Source organism: Cheilinus undulatus, linkage group 20 (genome assembly GCF_018320785.1).
Source record: "Cheilinus undulatus linkage group 20, ASM1832078v1, whole genome shotgun sequence".
NCBI lineage: Eukaryota > Metazoa > Chordata > Actinopteri > Labriformes > Labridae > Cheilinus > Cheilinus undulatus.
Window position 1 is genome coordinate 4,887,959 of NC_054884.1, and position 21,603 is coordinate 4,909,561.

Consider the following 21,603-nt stretch of genomic DNA (forward strand, 5'->3'; position numbering starts at 1 on the left):
TTTGTGTGCTTCACAAAAGCTTTTATTGAGATCAAGGGATCCAATGTGATCTATTGAGGCTGTGAAACTGTTGTTATGCAGGCATCAGTCGAGTCAAACTTAAATATACATTACCTGAAAAAACTGTAATATCCATGGCAAGTAAACGGGTTCCCACAAAATGTACAAGTACAATCTTTCTACCTTTACTATCACTTTCGCCAGACACCATGCACAATGAAAACTGCATTGTAGAAATGCAGACTGAAGCTTGCAGTTAACACACTGCACCCATTACTGTCATACTTAAAAGCAATCAATTTTCTGCATAGGCACTGTTCATCCTGATGTTTTTAGATATTTAAACACAGACAAAAAGACTAACCACAGTTACTATACGATAAAGACATAAAGCTTTCGTCCACATTTTTAGGTAAAACTCTCAAATCTTCATGTTTGGGTCAGACCGCCCCTCAGTCCTCAGGAAGGAAGACGGCATCAGACACTTTCAGTGACTTCGGGGCAGCTTCATCACCAGTCATACAATAATCACACAAACATAAAAAAATTTAACAATCACATTAAACTGCAGCACTGTCAAATACTGTACACAACAAACATTCAAAGATCATGGCATAAAGTTCTCCTGGAGGAACTCTGGAGGTCAAAATAAAACAAATGATGTAAATTAAAACGAAAAGTGCGGTTTAACAAAAATGCTTGTGCCAACGTTTTTATACATCAGGTGCATTCATGGAGATCATAACATGTAAACCTCTATGGGTTCATGTCTCTTATTACAATCCAGCCTGGGAGCCTGGGGTCAGTCTGAAAGACACATTTTCAGATTGTATTGTGCTGGCTGTTGTTTAAGGACGATGGGCACAAGGGGTAGGGTTTGTCGCTAGTCAGACTGTTGAGTGCTCCTAGCACAGCGTCAGGCATGTGATCCGCAAGCATCCTGGGACTGATCAAAATGCTCCTGAATGCCATTTCATTGGACCACTCAGCCCGATACCGGACCTGGGAAAAGCAGGACCTGGAGAAAAACAAGAGAGGGATGGAAAATGGTAAATACCATACTTTTGTGGAACCCCTTAAATTAAGGCTGATGGTCTAAACGTCAGACTCAGTTTGATTTCTTTACATCTGTGCTTCTCAACTGGTCTTAACCAGGACCCACAACCACCTTCTTAAGATAAAATGGCTACCCAAATTTGCTCCATATTTCCATCCGCTTGAATTCATTCAAGACAAAATGTTGAAGTTTAAACCCCAAATGGAATAAAACATAATTTAAACAACAGAGGACAATTAAAAATGTTTAAAAAGTGCACCACTGCAGAAAGAAATACATGCATACATGTAATTTTGCTCCATTTCTTTCTAAGGCAGCATGGAAATTAGCTAATTTCCCAAGGAATGTCCTCATTATCTTGGAAAAACCAGCTTTGTTTTTAAAAGAAAAGGAGACAAATAAGTTTAAATCTTAAGAAATACTCAAATTTACTCTTTAAAATACAGTTACCTTAAAAAATACAAGTATGAAGACATGTAAACTTAGCACAAAAAGTAAAGAAATTTGTTTGGTAGATTATTTCTTTGTTGTAACAATGCTTCTTGGCAATAAATCTTATATGTGCTGATTTACAAATCAAGCACTTACGGTCACACTTAAGCTACCAGTTTCTTATTGAGACACAGGTCTTGCCCAAAGGCCCAATAACATCTTATTTTTGGCAAATCACTTTCGGATTTATTGAAAAACATATAGCAGCATCACAATAACTCTTTAATGTGACCAACAGACCAACAATGGTCGCTACATCACATCATATTACTGGTAGATGAGCCAGTTAATATGTAAACAAATAACGCAAACTTTATTTTTCTTTTTAATTAAAGAAAACAACAATCAACACACACTAATTTAAGCCTTAACGAAACACAGTGGGGAGAAAAATAGCCCACGTTTCATTTTGAACATTTATGTTGTTGAGAGCTTGTAAACATGTAAACACACAGCGGGTATTCTGTGTTGTTTCTGGTCGTGCAGTAACACTACTGGTTTGTTCGGCCTTAATACTCATGTATCAGTCTGCTTATAGAAGCTATATTACTTTTAACTACAACAAACGGGCAAACAAACATTTGTTCCTGTAAAAATAAAAACAAAAAAATCCCAGTTTTCACAAATTAATGTCTATTTTCTTAACTAACTGTCTGTGGACCGACCTCCGTGATGGCCCGTCTTCTGTGATATGCAGAATCCGTCCAGGCAGGAACAGAGGTAAATGTGCAGCTGTGTGGGCGGGTGAATCGTCTGACGCCAGGCTCTGATAAGACGATGAGTGGCGTATAATCAGCGACTCCTCTCCAAGCAGCGGCTGGCTGAGCTCCTCCCTCCTGTTGTCCATCTCAGTGGGGAAGTCATCAGGGTCTCCCCCAAACAGCTCATACCAACATCCCTGCAGCAGGATGCGGTACTGCAACATAAAAAAAAATGAATTACAGCTACTTTGACTGAAAAGATCTACAAATATGCATGTTAAACTGCAGCAGTTTCTCTTACCTTTGGCTTATTGCAGTTAGAAACTATCTTAAGTATCCTTCTCTTCAGATCCTCCATATTGGGAATACTTAATCTGTGCAAAAACATTGAAAGCAGGTCTATAAAAAGACAGCAAAAGGAAAACACAACTTTCAAAGGAAAAAGAGAGCATTCAAGTTGTGCTCATTTTCTCCTTCTCTGTGCCTGTAATAACAGGGTCAGGCCAAATATAGAGTCTCCATCACTCAGGAGTCTATACTGGTGCAGCACATTTATATTGGCCTTTTGAAGACCAGAGTCTGCAGTGCAGCTATATTTCTCCACAGTGAAAAATATAAAACAAAAAAAGGCAATAAGAGTTTAATCCCTTCAAAAAGAACAATGATATAACTCGAGTTAAACGTTACATAATAGTGGCTGCCGAAAAGGTATGGTAGAAGAGCTCTGCTTACCTGGGAACCAAATCCTTTCCAAGCACAACAGAAATCACAAAGTCCTTGGAGTAATCAGCGAGAGCTTTACTGTAAACGCAGGAAAATAAAGAACAATAAAACCAATGTGTAAATAAAATATTCAGGCAGTGTGTGAACTCTTTTGTAGAGTTTTTAAAGATTGTGGAATCATAGATCTGATACAAAGGATTTGGGCTGAGATATGTCAGCTGAGTTTGTCAACTCTTCATTGGAAACAGCTCTACAAAAATATCAACAAACTGACGATGCCTCAACAAAGTATTCACCCCCTTAGATGTTTTACCCTTTTGGTGATTCTATAAATCAATCATGGTCAATATAATTTGGCAAAAAAACACCTATCCCTAACCCTTCTTAAAAATAATGTCAATTAAATAAAACAATGTAATATAAAATAAATAACTGCATAAATTTTCACCCCCTTTAAAGTGACTGACCCATTTCAACAGTGGCCCAGCTAATCAGTGCTAGTAGTCTCACAATTAGGGAAATGGGGATCACCTGAGCGGAGTGAATGTGACTACAGTGATCGTTGTACAAGGACACCTGTGTCTGGAAGGTCCAGTCACTGGTCAATCAGTATTCCTGGCTACCATTACACCATGAAGACAAAAGAACACCCCAAGCAACCCAGAGAAAAAGGTTATTCAAAAGTATAAGTCAGAGAATGGCAATAAATAAAAATAATTTGAGGCTCTGAACATCCTCCAGAGTTCAGTTAAATCCATCATCAAGATATGCAGGGATATTGCACCTGATTAAATCTGTCTAGATGAGGCCGTCCTCACAAACTGAGTGAGCCTGCAAGAAGGAGACTAGTGAGAGAGTCCACCAAGACACCTATGACTACTCTGAAGGAGTTCCAAGCTTCAGCAGCTGAGATGGGAGAGACTCTGCAGACAACAACTGTTGGCCGGGTTCTTCCCCAGTCAGAGCTTTATGGGAGAGTGGCAAAGAGAAAAACACTGTTGAAGAAAACTCAGATCCAATCTGGACTAGAGTTCACCAAAAGGCATGTGGGAGACTCCATGGTCAAGAGGGAGAAAGTTCTTTGGTCTGATGAGACCAAAATGGAGCATTTTTGCCATCAGACAAGACGCAAAACACTCAATCCCCACTGTGAAGCGCAGTGGTGGTAGCATCATGCTGTGGGGGTGCTTCTCAGCAGCCAGCCTTGGAAGGCTTGCAAAGGTAGAGGGTAAAATAAATGTGTCAAATATAGGATAATCCTAGAGAACAATCTTATTTAGTCCGCAAGAGAACTATGGCTTAGGAGAAGACTCATTTTCCAGCAAGATGATGACCATACAGCAAAAGCTTCACAGAAACGGTTTAAAGACAACAAGGTGAATGTTCTGGAGTGTTTGAGGCAAAGCCCAGACCTCAATCTAACAGAGGATTTGTGGCTGGACTGTTCACACTGTACAACCTGACAGAGCTTGAGCAGTTTAACAAAGAAGAATGGAGTAAAATTGCAGAGTCCAGATGTTTGAGCCTGACTGAGACCTTTCCACACAGACTCAGAGCTGTGATTGCAGCCAAAGGTGACTCTACTAAATACTGACTAGAAAGGGTGAATATTTATGTTGTCGCTTATTTGATATCACACATTTTTATCTAATTGGCATTTATTTGTAGAAATCTGCTTTTATGTTAAAAAAAGCCAAATTATATTGACCATGACTGATTTATAAAATCAATAAAGGATAATACATCCAGGGGGGTGATTACTTTTTTTGGCACTGTATGTAATCCAGTTGCACTCAGGTATGAGAAATATGAGTGAAGCAGCACCTGTTAAGTATTGTGTAGCTTTAAGGACCTGTGTTGGCTGACATCTTTATCAAACTGCTGTTAATGTAAAGGGTATGGAGCCCAGAAGGCTCAGGAACAGACAATAACAAAATGGAAACACTCATTTATATTTGACAGAGTGGAAAGAAATTCTGTGAAGGACCATTAAAAGGTACAGCCATGTCTCCTATCAGCAGTGCTTTCACCATTCTTTTGCTACTAAATGTTCTTGTGAGTTGGTAAAAGTTCACTTACAGATATTTTTGTTTTCCAAAAAACTTGCATTTGAAGTAATACATCTCTTTCATGCTCAGTTATAAATAAAACCCCTGGGCTGTCTGTTTCCTTTACATTGCTAAAATGACACTGCAGTCTCTTACCTGAGGAGTCCCCCTGGTGGGGAGAACGAGTAGCACTGCAGGGTGGGGAAAGAATTGCGTAAGAGGATGGCGAGGACTGAAGCTGTGCCAGCACCCAGACTGTGACCGGTGATCACCAGTTTATACTCCTGCACACAGAGGGAGGAAAAAACAGATAAACTTAGAGCAGCATTCATGGTGTTTTCCCTCATGCAAAACAGCAAAGATTTTTAACAGCACAAAATACAAGCCCAGAAACATGTATCCGCTGGTGTGCATTCTTCTCCTTACAAACAGGACTGATACTTAACAGACACCAAAACAGCCACACCTGCAGCTGAACATCAGTGACATTTCTTACCGGTGCTATGGAGAAAGCCTGGTTCAGGATGCCATCATTCACCAACTTCTTGTAGATATAGCCTGCTGCTTGGCATATACCCTGCAGGAGTCAGGGACAAAGCAGAACTGAGACAAGTGTAATCAAGAGCAAACAAGAAATAAGCCTGAGACTGTCGTTAAAATGGTTTATCTTTCTCTGATGAGTCAACTCACAGCTTTGAAGCCCCTGAGAGTTTTAAAACTGTGTTTTAAAATCACATGTTAGATTAACTTGCAATATGGCATGCCGCAATTTTCAAATCCGCGACAGTCCAATATTTATTTTACTTGAAATGTGTCAAAATAGCAGTTCAGTATTATCTGTTTTCTTTGTTTATTCTCTACACATTATGCAGACATGTAAGTGTCTTTATTATTTTTGTTTTACAAAAAATGTACTTTTCTTGCTCATGTATTTGTTTTTCTTCATTAAAATAAGAATAATGTGGAAAATGATCATCCCTTTAATATAGCAATGGATATTAAATTCGCTGTATGAGCCAAAATCGCAATCAGATTTTTTTTCTAAATTTTTTAACTCTAGCTTTATTTATCTAATCATCAGATATTCACACATTGCATACTGAGAAGAAAGAAGAGAAGGAAAATCAATGTATTTACAGGCCATTATTAAGGCCTGTATCCTCTGATGGGCCATAGAAAACTTAAAAAGAAATGATTCGTGTGTATGTATACAAGAAAATGATGAAATGGAACAAAAAGAAAGGGTCGCATGGGGACAGAGATAAACAGAGCATTCAGAAAGTTTTAGACTTATTTCGTCTTTTTCAAGTGTGTTATGTTTCTGCTTGATGCTAAATAGTTTAAAATGTAATATAACATTCACATAAGTATTAGGAGCCTTTGCAACATTTGAAACTTAGCTCAGATGTTTCTACACCTTGACTGGAGTCCACCTGTGGTAAATTAAATTAAGTGGACATGATTGGGAAAACCATACACCTCTATATAGAAGGCCTCAATGCATACCACAGCAAAAAGCAAGCAATGAGGGCAAAGGGCCTGCCTGCAGAGCTCAGAGAGAGAATTCTTGACAGGCACAGATCGGGAGAAAGCTACAAAAATGTCTGCAGGTACTGAAGTTTCCCAAGAGCACAGAGGCCTCCAGAATTCTCAAGTTTGGCAAACCAGGACTCTTCCAAGAGCTGGTCAAACTGAGCAATCAGGGTAGAAGGGTCTTGAGAGAGGTGTCACTCTGACTGAACTCAAGAAGTCCTGTGTGGACATGTGACAAAGTCTCAGTAGGACAACCATCACTGCAGCCCTCCACTGATCTGGACTTTATGGCAGAATGGCTAGACACAAGCTTCTCCTCAATGCAAAACAGATGAAAGCCAAACAGGCTTTCATGTGGAGTTATTTTGCAACTCCAAGCAGGGTGCACCAGCTACCACACACTGTTGAGCGGTGTAATTGAGGCAGAGATGAAAGAACATCTAAAATGGCTGCTTTTATATTAACAGGCCTGGGGAGAGTAGTCTGTGTTCATGAAATTAAATGTGAGGGGTCATCCATGCTCTTTCAGGCCTGCCTTACCACAGTGTTATACATGCAGTGCATTACATGCATTGGTGATGTGCTGTTGCATTATTTCATATGGAATCGACTGTTTTCAAAGAGGATCTGTCTTCAAAGACATATGCACAATGTTGTGTTTAAATGAATGTTTACCTTATGAGCATAGCAGGCTCCAGTCACTCCTTCTATGGGCAGGTTCTCACATTCAGCAGACAGGTCTGTCAGGACATCCTGCAGGACAAACAGAGTTAAACGAATGATAATTTGGGTAACCCACGTAAGAGACCCAGAGTTACAGTCAAACATGGAACTAAACTAAAACTCCTGAGTGGCGATGACTGTCTCAGACTTTAACCCAAATATAAAGAACCAAATCACCCCAAAATAGTGTGTCTTAAAATTCTCCTCAATATTTGTTTTGTAAGTTATTTAAAGCCTTTTTCTTTCTTTTTAAAAAGGCTCAAAAAACAGAAGTAGGCAAACAGTGACCCTTGAACATCACCCTTTTTAGTTAGCTAATAATGAGTCATCTGTGCAGAAGAGGAAGTGATTCTGAACATGGAGATGATAACAGCAAGTAAGCAATAATACTGTTAATTCTTTTCAAGGAATAAATCAAGACATTTCCTGCCATTACATCTCAGACTAGCCAATTAAATATTTTGTGAACAAATATTTAAAGGGTGAAAACAACCGCCTAACATCAAAATTCTAAAAACAAATTCCAAAAACAATAGAGATAATAAAATACACCCGAGCACAGGTACAGAGTCTGTTTCATTCTAAGATGAATCAGCAACAGCTGGAGTCCAGTCTCACCCGAAGTGACAGCGTTCCTCTGACAGCCACTAGAACAGCCTCCCTCTTATGATCCAAAGCCACGAAGAACGGAATCTCGTAGATCTGCAACAAACGTTTGTTTACTTAATAATAGCTAACTGTGGAAGAAAACTTTAATCAGTGAGACTGTGGTAACTTCTAAAATAAATAGAGGATTATTTTTTACCTGATTGTGGAAGCTGACGTAGATAAAGTCTCTGTACTGCAGACCAGTGCTGTGCAGAATGGAGGAAAAGTGACAGCCGAGGTGGTCTCCCCCCACGATGTCGTACTCTGCTGCACGACTCCTGCAGCTGAAATACAAACACATTCTGATCAGGGTTAGAAGGTAACATGAGCAGGTTTCTGCCTTTCCTCAGGAGCTGTTCATCTACTGTGACTTTAAAGGTACAGTATGTAGAATTTCTGTGTCGTGACCTCAATACCAGTCAAAGGAATCAGAATTATCAAGCAGCCCTTTTACATGCGGAGCATTCAGAAAGTTTTCAGACCCCCTTCACTTTTTTAGATTATCTTGTGTTGCAGCCTGATACTACAGTTGTTTCAATTCATTTTTTCTCCAACTAATCTACACTCAGAACCCCATTATGGCAAAGTGAAGACAGAATTTTAGAAATTTTTGCAGATTTGTTTAAAAAAAAAAACTGAAATATCACATTGAAACTCAACAAGCTTTGCACAACTGGATTGGGAAATTTTCTGCCATTCATTTTCAGGTCTCTCCAGAGTTGTGAAATAGGGTTCAAGTCAGGACTCTGGCTGGGCCACTCTAGGACGTTCACAGAGTCGTCCCTAAGCCACTCCCACGTAGTGGTCAGCTGGTCTGGTCAGCTTCTGCATTAGTAAAATTGTGCCATATCTGTACATGTGCATAGTCTAACAGTAGGTGGAGGTATCCAATCAGTTTGTTTAAAAATCCCCTCCAGAGCAGTGTTCATTTTGGCAGCTATTTCTAATTCTAGTCTTTAGATGAAATGTCTTTTTAGTTTTAGTCACGTTCTAGTCATTTCTACCCTTTTTAGTTTTAGTCTAGTTTTAGTCGACGAAAACTAAGAAACCTTTTAGTCTAGGCAAAGTTTTTTTTCACAGATTTTGAATGTCCAACAAAAATGAAATCCCATTTTAGTCTAGTTTTACTCATCTTGACGAAAATCAAACTTACTTTTTGACAGTTTTAGTCATCACAGATCTATTTTTGTTAGATTTAGTCTAGTTTTGTCATGGAAAAAAGGCTGTTGACAAACATTTTTAGTCATAGTTTTAGTCGAAAAGCAGACAAGTCCATTCTGCAGGCTACCATGGCATTACCAACAGCCCTGTTCCTACCTTTACAGCTACTGTGCAGAGGATGAAATCGTTTTGGAAGAGGCAAGAGACATTTAGAACTGCCTTTCTGACTCTACTCACGGATGACTACCCTCTACTTGAGCAGATGGTGTTCATATCTTTCATGTACTGTGGCCGAGTCTACATGAATCATGCCTGAGGCTACCTCATTAAGCTCTGTTTTGTTCTGTTTAGTTAAAATCCCCCTTACAGCAGAATTTACACACTGTAAATTTAAGTCCTACTGACTTCAATAAGAAGTGCATCTTACCAATCTCCACTGAGCTTGCAGGGTCCAGTAAAGAGGTTGGAATAAATGTACAGCGGCCAGCCGTAAGCTGCTGCAGCAAAGCGCATGCAGTGAGCTGCCTTCTCCAACTCTGTCTCCATATCTTCTCCCTTCACATGGTTAAAGAAACATTATAAGTTATGTTTCACAGACTTGCATGATTTATACATTTGTACTCAATGAAAGAGGATTATTTTTAACTTCTTTGCAGCCTGCTACAGCAAAAAAAAAAAAAAAACCCAACAGGCTAATGTACTTACGATGGGGGAGGACGGGCTGTGATCAACGGTGACCTCTGGGTCTCTGCTTCTCTCCATCTTATCTTGCTCCTGATGCAGCAGAGCCAGACCAGCTGCTATGTCACTGGGAACAAGGTCTGTGTCCTGAAACAACCACAAGAACACAAATGGTTTCATGTGTGATTTTGTTGCAGTACTGCATCATTACACAATTCATGCATACAAAAATAAATATACTTTTTAATTAGCTGCCAGGTACATAAAAGAATAGACAGGTAATGTTTTCCTTACAGAGAAAAATCCGCTGAAGAGTTGAGCAATGCTGGAAAACGCTGCTCGGTGACTTTCATCCTGCGGCAGACAACAGCACAGGAGCCTCAGTCGGCTCTCCCACACCTTTACAGCCAAGGAGCGAGCGGTGGAGAAGAACTGGGTGCCCTCGCTGCTCTGAAGGTGTCGCACTCCTAGCGGCTCCATGGCAGTGGGCTGGGGACGCGGGTTACCCAGTGGGTCAAACACAACCACCACGCCTACAGCTGTGAACAGCAGGATGATCCAGCTGTGGTGACACAGAGAGAGAAATGCTTGACTAAAGACCTTAAAAGACATTACATTATGTAATGAAAAAACCATAAAGCCAAAACTAGGCCTGCCCACAGAAACGGCTGAGTCCCTGAAAGGCTCAGTAAATGAGCCTCCCCAGATGACATTTAATAATATCAATGCATGCATACTGGATCTACAGCAGGAGGGTTTAGCCCTCTGGTTAACATTCATCTCAAGGGCCTAGCTCCATTCAGATTTAAAGCAAGCTGAAGTATTTGTTGCAGCATTAAGTGTAGCTATACAAGAGCATCTAAAAAATAAAATATCAGGAAAAATTCCCTTTGCCTGTGATTTACTTCAGAAAGTTACATTTTTATATACAGTATTCTAGATTTATCTCATACAAGGTGAAACATTCAACACTTTTTTTGTTTAAATCTTGATGATTACAGTTTACAGCTCATGATCATCTAAAGTCCACTACCTCAAAATATAAGAATATTGTGAAAAAAGTCCATTCGTAACCGTTTCCAGAGCCTTCATTCTCTCATTCTGGTTCAGTTCCCACAACCATGATCATGGGGAAGACTTCTGACTTGACAAATGTCTAGAGAACAATCACTGACACCCTCCTCAAAGGAGGGGAAGCCACAGGAGGTCACTGCTGAAAGGTCAGGCTGTTCTCAGAGGCTGTTTCAAAAGAAAGTTCATGGAAAGTTGACTAAAAGGAGAAGTGTGGCAAGAAAAAATTAGGAGCCACCACAAAGGCGGGTTCAGGAAATGGACTACAAGTGACGTGTTCTTAGTGTTGAGCTAATCCTGAACCACAGAAGTCCTCACTGTCTCTGTGGGGCTAAGGGGAAAAAGAACTGGATGGTTGCTCAGTGGTCCAAAGTCCTGTCTTCAGATGGAAATCAATTTTGCATTTCAGTTGGAAATCAGAAAACAGAACCCAAGGTGTTTGAAGTCCAGTGTTTCCAGTCTCCACAGTGATGGTTTGGGGTGCCATGTCATCTGCCGCTGCTGGTCCGCTGGTCTTTATAAAGTCCAGAGTCAACGTTGTCAGGCATCTATCAGGAGATTTTAGAGAACTCTGTGCTTCCATCTGTTGAGGAGATTTGTGGAGATCCTGATTTCTTTTTCCAGCAGGACAACGTACCCACAGGGAAGCCAAAACTACCAGAAACTGCTTTACTGACTATGGTGTTACTGTGTTTGATTGGCCAGCCAACTGGTCTGACCAGAACCTCGTAGAGAATCTCTGAGGAAGATGAGAGACTCAACAATCCAGACCAGCTGAAGACTGCTATCAGAGCAACCTGGGCTTCATAACACCCTGGCAGGACTACAGACTGGTCGCCTCCATGACACAAGCAGAGATGCAGGAATTTGTGTAAAAGGAGCTCCAACCAAATACTAAGTGCAAGAGTGAGCATCATATTCCAGGTCAACATTTCTGTATCATAAATCCTTTTTTGGTGTGATGTTTTGTGATATTCTAATATTTTGAGAGAGTGGATTTTTGTGAGCTGTAAACCGTAAATATCAACATAAAACAATGTCTTGAAATATTTCACTTTCAATGAAATAAATCTAGAATAAATGGAAGTTTCGAGATGCACCTGTATATGCTGACTTTACTGTCCTTATCCAATCAGCCCACCCACCATGTCAACATTGCCGAAATAATAGTAATAAGAAGAGTGGGCTTACATTTGGAAACAGGCAACAATAAAAGAAATGTGTGTTTGTTGTTTTCTAATAAGTCATAATGGGTATTTAGGTGTGAAATAATTGCTTCAATTTAGGTTGGACCATGTCTTTCCTAACCATCCATAGAAAGCCTTCCTCTTTTTACCTTTTCACCTTGTGGCGGCCTTTGTCATACCGCTAAACTACCTACCTGGCAACCACTGCAGCAATGACAGCCCCAACTGTGGCAGGATCGCAGCCTTTGCTGTCGTCAGACACCCAGACAGCACCGAGGCAGGCCCAGACTAGCTCAGGAAGGTACAGGAGAGCACGCAGGTACACCAGGGCAGGCATGGAGCGCCTGGGGCCAGGGTTCGTAATGGTACCTGAGGAATAACCAAAGATTTTTGTGTAAATACCAAAGATTTGAACCACAATGACGGATGATTAGAATGTGTGCTGCTAATGTTACATGTCAAAATGTCAGCATACGAAATTAAAAATCCTCGGCTATTTACTTTGTGTGTCTTAAGAGATTCTCAGTCATCAATGTTGGGATAATTAGCACTCATTACAATAAAAAAAATCTCCAATGAGGAAGATTTTTGGATGAGACGGGGAGCATCTTCAGATCTTGACACAGGTCCAGTAGCTTTTGGATTAAAACTGTTGTATAAACTGCAGATTTGGTTTCATAAATTCAGTGTTCCAGTGTAAAAGACAGCATGTATGAACATGCAGCTTCCCGGGAAAAAAAAGCTATTAGAGCAACTGTCTAACAACTTCCTTTAATGCGTAATTGCTGTATTTTGAAATCACTGTTGCTCCAGGCAATATGGTGTAAAAGCATCATAACTGTGGAATTTCCCCCCTGAAATGATTGCACGTCTTATTTCTTCAAGTCATTTGCCCACTGAAAGGTTAAGGTTTTAATAAAAACACTGTGATTTACCTTGGCCGCTGACATAGACGATAGCACATAATGACAGGATGATGAGCGCCAGTATGACCAACAGTCCAACCAGATAGCTATGGAGAATTCCTATTCCATTACAATCAAACTGGCCTTTATGATATGTGAAGAGGATCATGGTGCCAGTCCACCTGAAGAGAAAATGACATGACAGGTGGGGAAAAAACCAGCAGAGTCAGTGAATGTTATTGTTCAACAAAGAGGACTAGAGGCTGCTCTGTAAAAGGGCTGAGAAATAACAATTTTAAGATATATTTTTAAACCAGTTATTGGGTAGGACAACTTGGTTATATTGATGTTGTTTACATTGATTGAAAAATAAATATTTACAGTAATAACCATTCGGACTAATAAGCTTAATGACCACAAGATTATCTGTTTACAAGGGCATATTCAGAGGGTGTCAGAGGCTTGACTCATACTTTGATCAGTGCTCAGGCTGCTTGTAACTCTTGGCACATCTGCTTTTGATAGTACTCAAAATCTGAAATTGTGAAATCCTTGAAAATGAAGCTAACAGGAATGACTGCAGAGGCTGTCACTGTATTCCTTCACTTTAAAACATATAAACCTAGCACAAAAAGTAAGGAAATTTGTGTTTGGTAGATAATTTCCTTGTTGTAACAATGCTTCATGGTAAGAAATCTTATAATGTTGGAAAGCCTGCTAATTTCCCTTTTAAATGGTGCCAAATTTGTGAGAAACATGCATGTGTGGGATGAGCAGCAAGAGATGAGGATGTGGGTTGTGAAAACTTTGCTAAATCTTCACTGCCAGCTTATTTTGCTGTTGCTATTGACAGATGTATAAAATCAAGCAAGTAGGCATGCAGTGTCCATTTGTAAACATTTAAGATCCTAAATGGATCGTTCTGAAGAGCTCAGGAATTACAAGGGTGGTACTGTGATGGATGCCACATTTGCAATAAGATGGTTTTGCAGTCATGATGCCATGTTTAAACTGCTCTGGCCTGGCTAAGCTTTGCTGCTCCCTCTGCAAGCTACTTATGCAACCCTCCTCAACCCCAGCTCCTCCTCTATGCTGCATCTGATTTAGTTACTTTAATTCTGTTGTGACTGATGCCTGCTCTGCCCTGGGGTTTGTTGCTGCTTCTCTCTCTGCCTCAGGCTCTCTTTGTAGGCACAGGAAAGGCAGGAACATGTGCTTTTCCTACTCCTGCAAATAAAGAGAAATTTATAACGGCAGATCATGTGTCTCTTAACAAAGTGGTCCTGTCTGGACGGTCAACTACTGAATTAAGATGTTTCAATCAGACCCTTTGCCACAGGTGTAAAATCAAGCATCTAGCCATGTAGTCTACGACTGCAAACATTTGTGATCCTAAATGGGTCATTCTGAAGAGCTAAGTGATTTCAAGGGTGGTACTGTGATGGATGCCAACTTTGCAATAAGAAGGTTCATGAAGTTTCATCTCTGCTAGGTATTCCACAGATATTAGAAAGCAGAAGCATTTAGAAACAACAGAGTCAGGCAAGAAGCAGAAGACCACCTATGGGGCTGTTTTTTCAGGGTCTTGGCTCGGCCCCTTATCTTCAAGGAAGGCCAATGCTTCAGCATACCAAGACATTTTGAACAATGCTATGCTCCCAACTGTGCGGCAGCAGTTTGGGGAAGTCCGTTTTCTATTCCAACATGACTGTGCTTGATGAGTTTGGTGTGGAAGAACTTGACTGGCCCAAAACCCACTAAGAACCTTGAGGATTAACTGTAACAGAGATTGTGAGGCCTTCATCCAACATCTTTGCCCAACGGCGTAAGTGCTCTACAGAATGAATAGACACAAACAGCCTCCACTCTTCTTGGAAGGCTTTAATAGCTGCAAAAGGGGGGCTAACTCCATATTAAAGTACATGTACTTGAATACAATGTTACTGCAGTCATACAGTCACTGCCAGGCATCCGGATACTTTTGTCAATATAGCGGTTGGCCAACCCATTAAAAAAGCCTGTCTATGCCTATTTTAATTATTAAGTCTACTTGAGAAGTATTAATGTGTATTATTTTTTCCTAAGAGGCATTTGTCACGTTTTTAACAGTCTATGTTTATGTCTTTTATACTGACATAGTGCAGATGGCTGTTATCAAGTGTCTGCATGACTCTTGGTGCACGTGGACTTGACTTGAACCTGTTTTTATTTCTTTACAGATCAAAAACACATAGGCACATAATGTGCATCATCATTCAGCTAGAGATATCAAGATGTGATTCTCTGGTCAGCCCTTCTCAGCAGATCATAGACATCAATGAAGATGCAGAACTTACCAAAGTAGACGGAAGAAAAGTTCAAAGCATCCTGGGAAAACAAGGTCATCACTGGCGATCCCCCACCGCCGACCAAACACCACCATCCCGGGCATTGTGGAGATTGATAAAGACGTGCTACCCCACCGGTGGTAATTCACCTCTTCACCGCAGTGACGTGGGCTGGATCCTCTCGAACAATGTACACTTCAAGTCACGCATGACTTCACCGCTGAGGCAGAGACTACACTATCAGAGCCTAACCCCTGCAGTCACATCATCACTTCCTGCCTTGCTTATCTGATTGCCTAATCGAGTCCTTCCTGGCCGCGTTAACTAGTTAGTAGCTAACGGTAAACAGAGAGTCACAGCACGAGCCTGGATCTGTCCGATAGTGATGAAGCCACTTCCTCTTCAATTCCTGACAACGCCTCGCCTGTATTTTGATGTCAAACACTGTTTAGTGACCTGTCAGCTAGCCTTTGGATAACTAATAAACCCTGCTGATGTCGCTGAAGATAGCTAGCATAATCAGCACCGTCGCGTGCCTAGCTTTAGCTGTACAGGCAGTTAAAAATACACCAAATCTAAGCCGTAAAAATAACACCTCATTTAAACACCACAAAAACATACGATACGGCTATTTACTGGCTTTTATATAACATTTTCCAAGATATAACGCAACACATTAATCCCAGACGGTTATGTAACAATACTCGTAGCTACATTTAGAAGGTTGGTTGTTTTGTTTAGCTAAAAAAAAAAACACATACTGTGTCCGTCCGCTGATGGCACCCTACTGACACAAAGGCCATCAAAGAAGAGTTCCGCCTCTCCCTTCATTGAAAATATGTGGGATAGGCGCCCTCTACTGGCAGGTTCTAGTGCTTACACCTATTTGTGTACTGCGTGCTCCAAACAAGGAAATCTATCAACCTGCATATCACCGTTCTCTTATCATTAAATTCCTTTTATAAACATTGTTGATCCATCTTCATTAGCTGTTTCTAATACTGTAAAATAGATGGTGTACAGCCAGCTTTACCTTAATTTAATCTTCAATCTGCAAATACAACATTCTCCTCTTTCGACCCCAAGTGAGTCCTCCTTATATTGTTAAAAAGTCCTATCAAGGCCAGTACTAATGGATGTGTGAATATTCTCCATATGTCTATATCCTTTAACAAGGCCTAAAAGGTTTTCATTACTTTTGTCAAAGTAAATTTCGTCTTACCAAATTCCAATTCCATTTTTTAACCTATCTACATTTCTGACACTGTTTTATCTTGTTTGACCACCTTTGCCACCCATTTTGCCGCTTCAAAGCAATTTTTTACCACTGATTTACCCTTTATCACACCTTTCTCTGCCCATTTTTCCACTTTCACTCTATCTTCCCTCTTGTGACCCATTTTTTGACACTTGGCCCATTTATGGCACTTTATTTGCCACTTTTCATCCATTTCTGGCACTTTTTAACTATGGACACTTTAAACCCATTGTTGCCACTTGAAACCCATTTTCAATCAATTAATCAGTTAAGAACTTTGTTTGTCCCTATTGGGGCAATTCAGTGTGTAAAATACAGGGAGCAAAAAAACAAAAACAAAAAAAAAACATACAAGACACATTAAACACACAAGAATACATAGGAACATGCAAGAGCACAATTTGACACATAGAGCTCTCATTTCACCACATTTCCACCCACTGTTGCCACCTTGAACAACTTTGCAACTAGTTAACCCCTTTCACATTTTTTTTCTGTTGCTTTTTACACTTGTCAGTCATTTTTTCTACTTTCTGTCAATTTTTGCCTCTGGGTTACCCATTTTATGCACTGTATAATCTAACTTCACCCCGTTTTCCACCCATTTATGACACGGCCCATCTGTGCCACTTTCATTTGCCACTTTACATCCATTGTTTAAAATTATTTGCCCATGTTTGCCTCTTTTTTTTACTCATTTTTGCCACTTTTACCCATTTTAACCACATCTGCTATCTTTATTTGTTGCATCTTTAAAAGTTTTACATTTTGACCCTCTATAATCTCACTAGACCACCTTCACCCATTATGCCAGTTTGAAGCCATATTTTACTACTAATTATCCCTCTATCATAACTTTTTCCCATGTTTGCAACAAGAAACCCCTATTTGAAAGTCTATAATCTTATTTCATCACATTTCACCCCATTTTTGCCACCTTGATGCCATTTTTTACCACTATTTAATGCTTTCCTACATTTTTTCTGCCCTTATTTTTAATTATTACTTCTGCCAAGGAGGTTATGTAATTGGGTGGGTTTGTTTGTTTGTTAGTTTGTTAGCAACATAACTCAAAAAGTCATGGACAGATTTTCATGAAGTTTTCAGGAAATGTCAGAAATGGCATAAGGAAGAACTGATTAGATTTTAGGACTGATCCGGATCACCGTCTGGATCCAGGAATTTTTTAAGGATTCTTTACTATTGGGAGATGGGGCTAATGGCGGAGGTCTGCGCTGTTACCACTTTACACCAGGAGATGGCGGACATGAGTAACTTCAATCCCAGCAGCATTTTTTGGTGTGTTTCTATTCAAAGTTTTGGAGTTTATAGAGTTTGAAAGACGTACACCCGGTCGAGGAGACAAGTCGGAGTGTAACAGACAGAAAGACAGTGAACTGTAGCAAGAACACTCACAATGCTGGGAGGAATAGAGGAATATTCATCCTCTGCCATGACTTTCAGTCGTCCGGTGAGACCATGGGTGGTTCCGCCATGACAGTCCACACGTAGCAAAGCCAATGTTTTGCCTCACCATGTCTCCACCCCACCGGGGAGGGAGTTATCAGTGAATTTGATTTTGGGAGTGATCCGGATCACCGTCTGGATCCAGGAATGTTTTTAAAGGATTCTTGTGTTGATGTTATCAACTTACTGGCTGTTTTTGCCCCTTAACACACATTTTCTGTCCATTTATGACACTTGATCCATCTTTACCACTTTCATTTGCCACTTTTCATAATTTCTTGGAATTTTTTGCCCATGTTTTCCTCTATTAACCATTTTTGGCCTTTTCTTTTTTTTTTTTTTTGCCTCTGTTAGTTCATTTTTGCCCCTTAAACCCCCTTTTATGACACCGTATATTTTTACCCCATTTTCTGCCCTTTTTTAGGACCACACAGCCATTTTTGTCCATTTTTAACACTTTTAACCACTTTTCTCTGCCCGTTTTTACAACTTGAAACCATTTTTGCCACTTTCCAACCATTTTCGCCAATCTTAAGCCCTTTTCAACTACCTCTTATGCCCAATTTGGAAAACTTTCAATTGTTTTACACTGCATATCCCTTCAGTTTTTGCCACTTTAAACCTATTTGTGCCCCTTGTTGCCCCTCCTTCACCCTTTTAAGAGTTATTTTAGCCTCTTGTATCCCATTTTTGCTAATTTTTTTGCAACTCTTACAGTTTTTCTTGATTGCTTTGACCTGCTTAAAGAAACTTGGATCCACTCGGTTTTCATCATCACTGTCTTAGCAGAGCACAAGACACCTCTTGCAAATGTGTTAACCTTTTCTCATTGGATTGACACATTTTCCCCACCCTTTTGCAGAACAGTTAACACGGATGTCATTCAAGCAGTCCAAACTCCATTGTTTCAGCTATGGTAACCAAACAGAAACCATCTGTTCCTAACTATTAGAAACTACCTCATCAGTATGAAATCACTGAAGCACCTGTTTGACACTCCTTCACACAAATCTTCAATTAGCAATCAGTCTGCACGCCTTAAAAGGTGCAGCATCTGTGTTGTTCTTTGCCAACATGGATGGAAGAGGTCTAAGGCAGATGAGAGTGAGAGTAAGAGGAAGAGGGGTCCGAGGAAGAGGAGTCTGAGTGCGAGGTGGAGGTATAGTTGGAAGGGCTCAGGTTTCTGATGAAATTCGGGCAACTGTTATTGATCACGTTATCAATCATGGCCTTTCACTTAGAGAGGCTGGACAAAGAGTCCAACCTGTTCTAAACAGAAACACTGTTGCATCAATTGTCAGAATTTTTTGACAGGAAAACAGGTAATTTTGCTGTACAGTATACACAGAAATAACTTCAGTGATATACTTTCTGCAATTGTTTCCTCATTCCCATTACATGTATTCTTTACAGAATCCAAAGGCTACCATTCTCTGGTGGTAGAGGGAGAACTTGTAGTGCTGAGCAGGAGGCAGCCGTTGTGAACATGGTTGTGGCAAACAATGCCATAAGGCTGCGTGAAATCAGGGCAACAGTGATCGCAGATCAGGGCATGTTTAGGAACATCAACAACGTGAGTGTGACCACCATTGACCGCATCCTAAGAAGGAACCATATGGCCATGAAGCAGCTCTATAAAGTTCCATTTCAAAGGAACTCTGACGCTGTGAAGGAGGCCAGATGCCAATATGTGGAGGTAAGGAAACATTACTACAGTATACTGTAATGCCTTCTCATATCATGCAGTTAGAGTCAGCTGGAGTAACTTTTCATTGTCTTTTTCCCTTTTTTACTTAGAGAATAATGGAGCTTGAAGCCGAGGGGGCACATCATGTCTTCTTTTATGCCGATGAAGCCGGCTTCAATCTCTGTAAAGTGAGGAGACGTGGAAGGAACCTCATTGGGTACAGGGCCACTATCACAGTTCCAGGACAGAGGGGCGCCAACATAACCGTGTGTGCTGCCATCTCCAATGATGGTATCTTACGCCATATGCCCACTACTGGTCCTTACAACACTGAGCGCCTCATAACATTCCTGAATGCACTTCATGACAGGCTGATCCCACCTGAGGAGAGAGGGCTGTTGAGGCCTGGCATGCCACTCTTTGTCATTATCTGGGACAATGTGGCGTTCCACCACTCTCGCCTTGTCAATGAGTGGTTTGCAGTACACCCTTGAATGATGATGCAGTTCCTTCCAGCATATTCCCCATTTTTGAATCAAATAGGAGTTCTTCAGCGCTTGGAGGTGGAAGGTTTATGATCACCGTCCCTATGAACAGATGCCCTTGCTGAATGCAGTGACTGCTGCTGCCCAAAAAATAGATGCAGAGGAATGTCAAGGTTGGATAAGGCATGCAAGAAGATTTTTCCCTCGGTGCATTGCAAGAGAGGATATTGAATGTGATGTGGATGAGGCCATGTGGCCCCATCGCCAAGACAGAAGAGACTGAGTATCAGTAGTGGTTATTTCTTATACTCTACAGTAATAGATTTTTATAATTTACTGTAATAGATTGTATTTTGGTTTACATGCATTTTGTGTAATATTTATGGTATTTCAGTTTTCAGCCACAGTTTGAAAAAAAGAATCAATGGAATCAATATTTGCATCAGAGCATTTCTGATTCTGGATCCAATTCTTTGCAAGAAGGCAAATTTGACAACAAATGGCACTGGCATGAGAGCTACGTACAGTAATAGGCTACAATGACAAGCAATGGTGGACTGATTTGCACTGAGTGCTGTATTTTGTATTTTGTTGTCCACTGCGTAATGATTGATTTGAAGAGCTCATACTCTTGTTTGCAAGTTGTGGCGTTTGAAGGCAGAATTTGCTTTTGTTGCATATTTTAAATATTTTGGCACGGTCAGAGCCTTTTGCAAACAAAATGTGTAATTTCCAGCATGAGTGCCACTGTTTTGGCCTGTGTGTTAACTGTTTTGAAAAATGTGGAGTTTGAGTTGACTGCTGCATCAAAGCAATCAAGAAAAACTGTAACCTAGTTTGCCACTTTTTGCCTATATATACCTTTTATGTGCAAATTGTTTAATATTTTCCCTTGAAATTGTTTTTTTTTTTACTTTCTGGCATCCTGCCATTTATGCTCATCATGACAGCTAACTTGGCTTCACTTTTCAAATGTTTTTAGTTTGATTTGCTCGCCCACATTGTTCACATCACAAAAGTAATGTCCTTCAGTTTTAGGAAAAGTGATTTAAATTTTGAAGAAGGCTATATACTAAAAGATAAACACTTCTTAAGAATGTGTTGCTTGGATAAGACCAAAAGCTTAGCTTTACAATGGACCATGATTTTTCTGTCCTGCAGTAACTGTCTGGAGTTTGTCAAATTCATGTCAGCTGGTATTTCATTTCTCCATGGTGGTAATCGAGGAGACAGGAAGAAACTATCTCTAGAAGTCCCCTTTGAACAAATATAAGAGTTTAAAGTGTTGTATCGCCAAGTTTTATATAAATTTAGAGCATTTGGAAATAAATGTCAGGTGTGTATAAATACTTGTTTTCCCTAAACTCGATAAGCGGTTCCATGGTGTAATGGTTAGCACTCTGGACTCTGAATCCAGCGATCCGAGTTCAAATCTCGGTGGAACCTGAG

The 21,603-nt window shown here is 40.3% G+C and overlaps 1 protein-coding gene and 1 non-coding gene across 2 annotated transcripts; one reads left to right on the top strand and one right to left on the bottom strand.

The window, feature by feature from the left end:
• daglb (diacylglycerol lipase, beta) lies at positions 1 to 16,027 on the bottom strand. Its single transcript, XM_041816480.1, has 15 exons — positions 15,267 to 16,027; positions 12,961 to 13,112; positions 12,220 to 12,394; positions 10,062 to 10,329; positions 9,792 to 9,914; positions 9,514 to 9,641; positions 8,083 to 8,209; positions 7,896 to 7,979; positions 7,230 to 7,307; positions 5,518 to 5,598; positions 5,178 to 5,305; positions 2,983 to 3,051; positions 2,552 to 2,624; positions 2,215 to 2,465; positions 1 to 1,018 (listed from the first exon to the last, which is right to left on the bottom strand). The coding sequence occupies exons 1-15, from the start codon at positions 15,359 to 15,361 to the stop codon at positions 823 to 825; spliced, it is 2,028 nt and encodes a 675-aa protein (XP_041672414.1). The 5' UTR covers positions 15,362 to 16,027; the 3' UTR covers positions 1 to 822.
• Positions 16,028 to 21,528: 5,501 nt separating this feature from the next.
• On the top strand, positions 21,529 to 21,600 carry trnaq-cug. Its single transcript has one exon. It is a non-coding gene; the product is annotated as a tRNA-Gln (tRNA).
• The last annotated feature ends 3 nt before the right edge of the window (positions 21,601 to 21,603 follow it).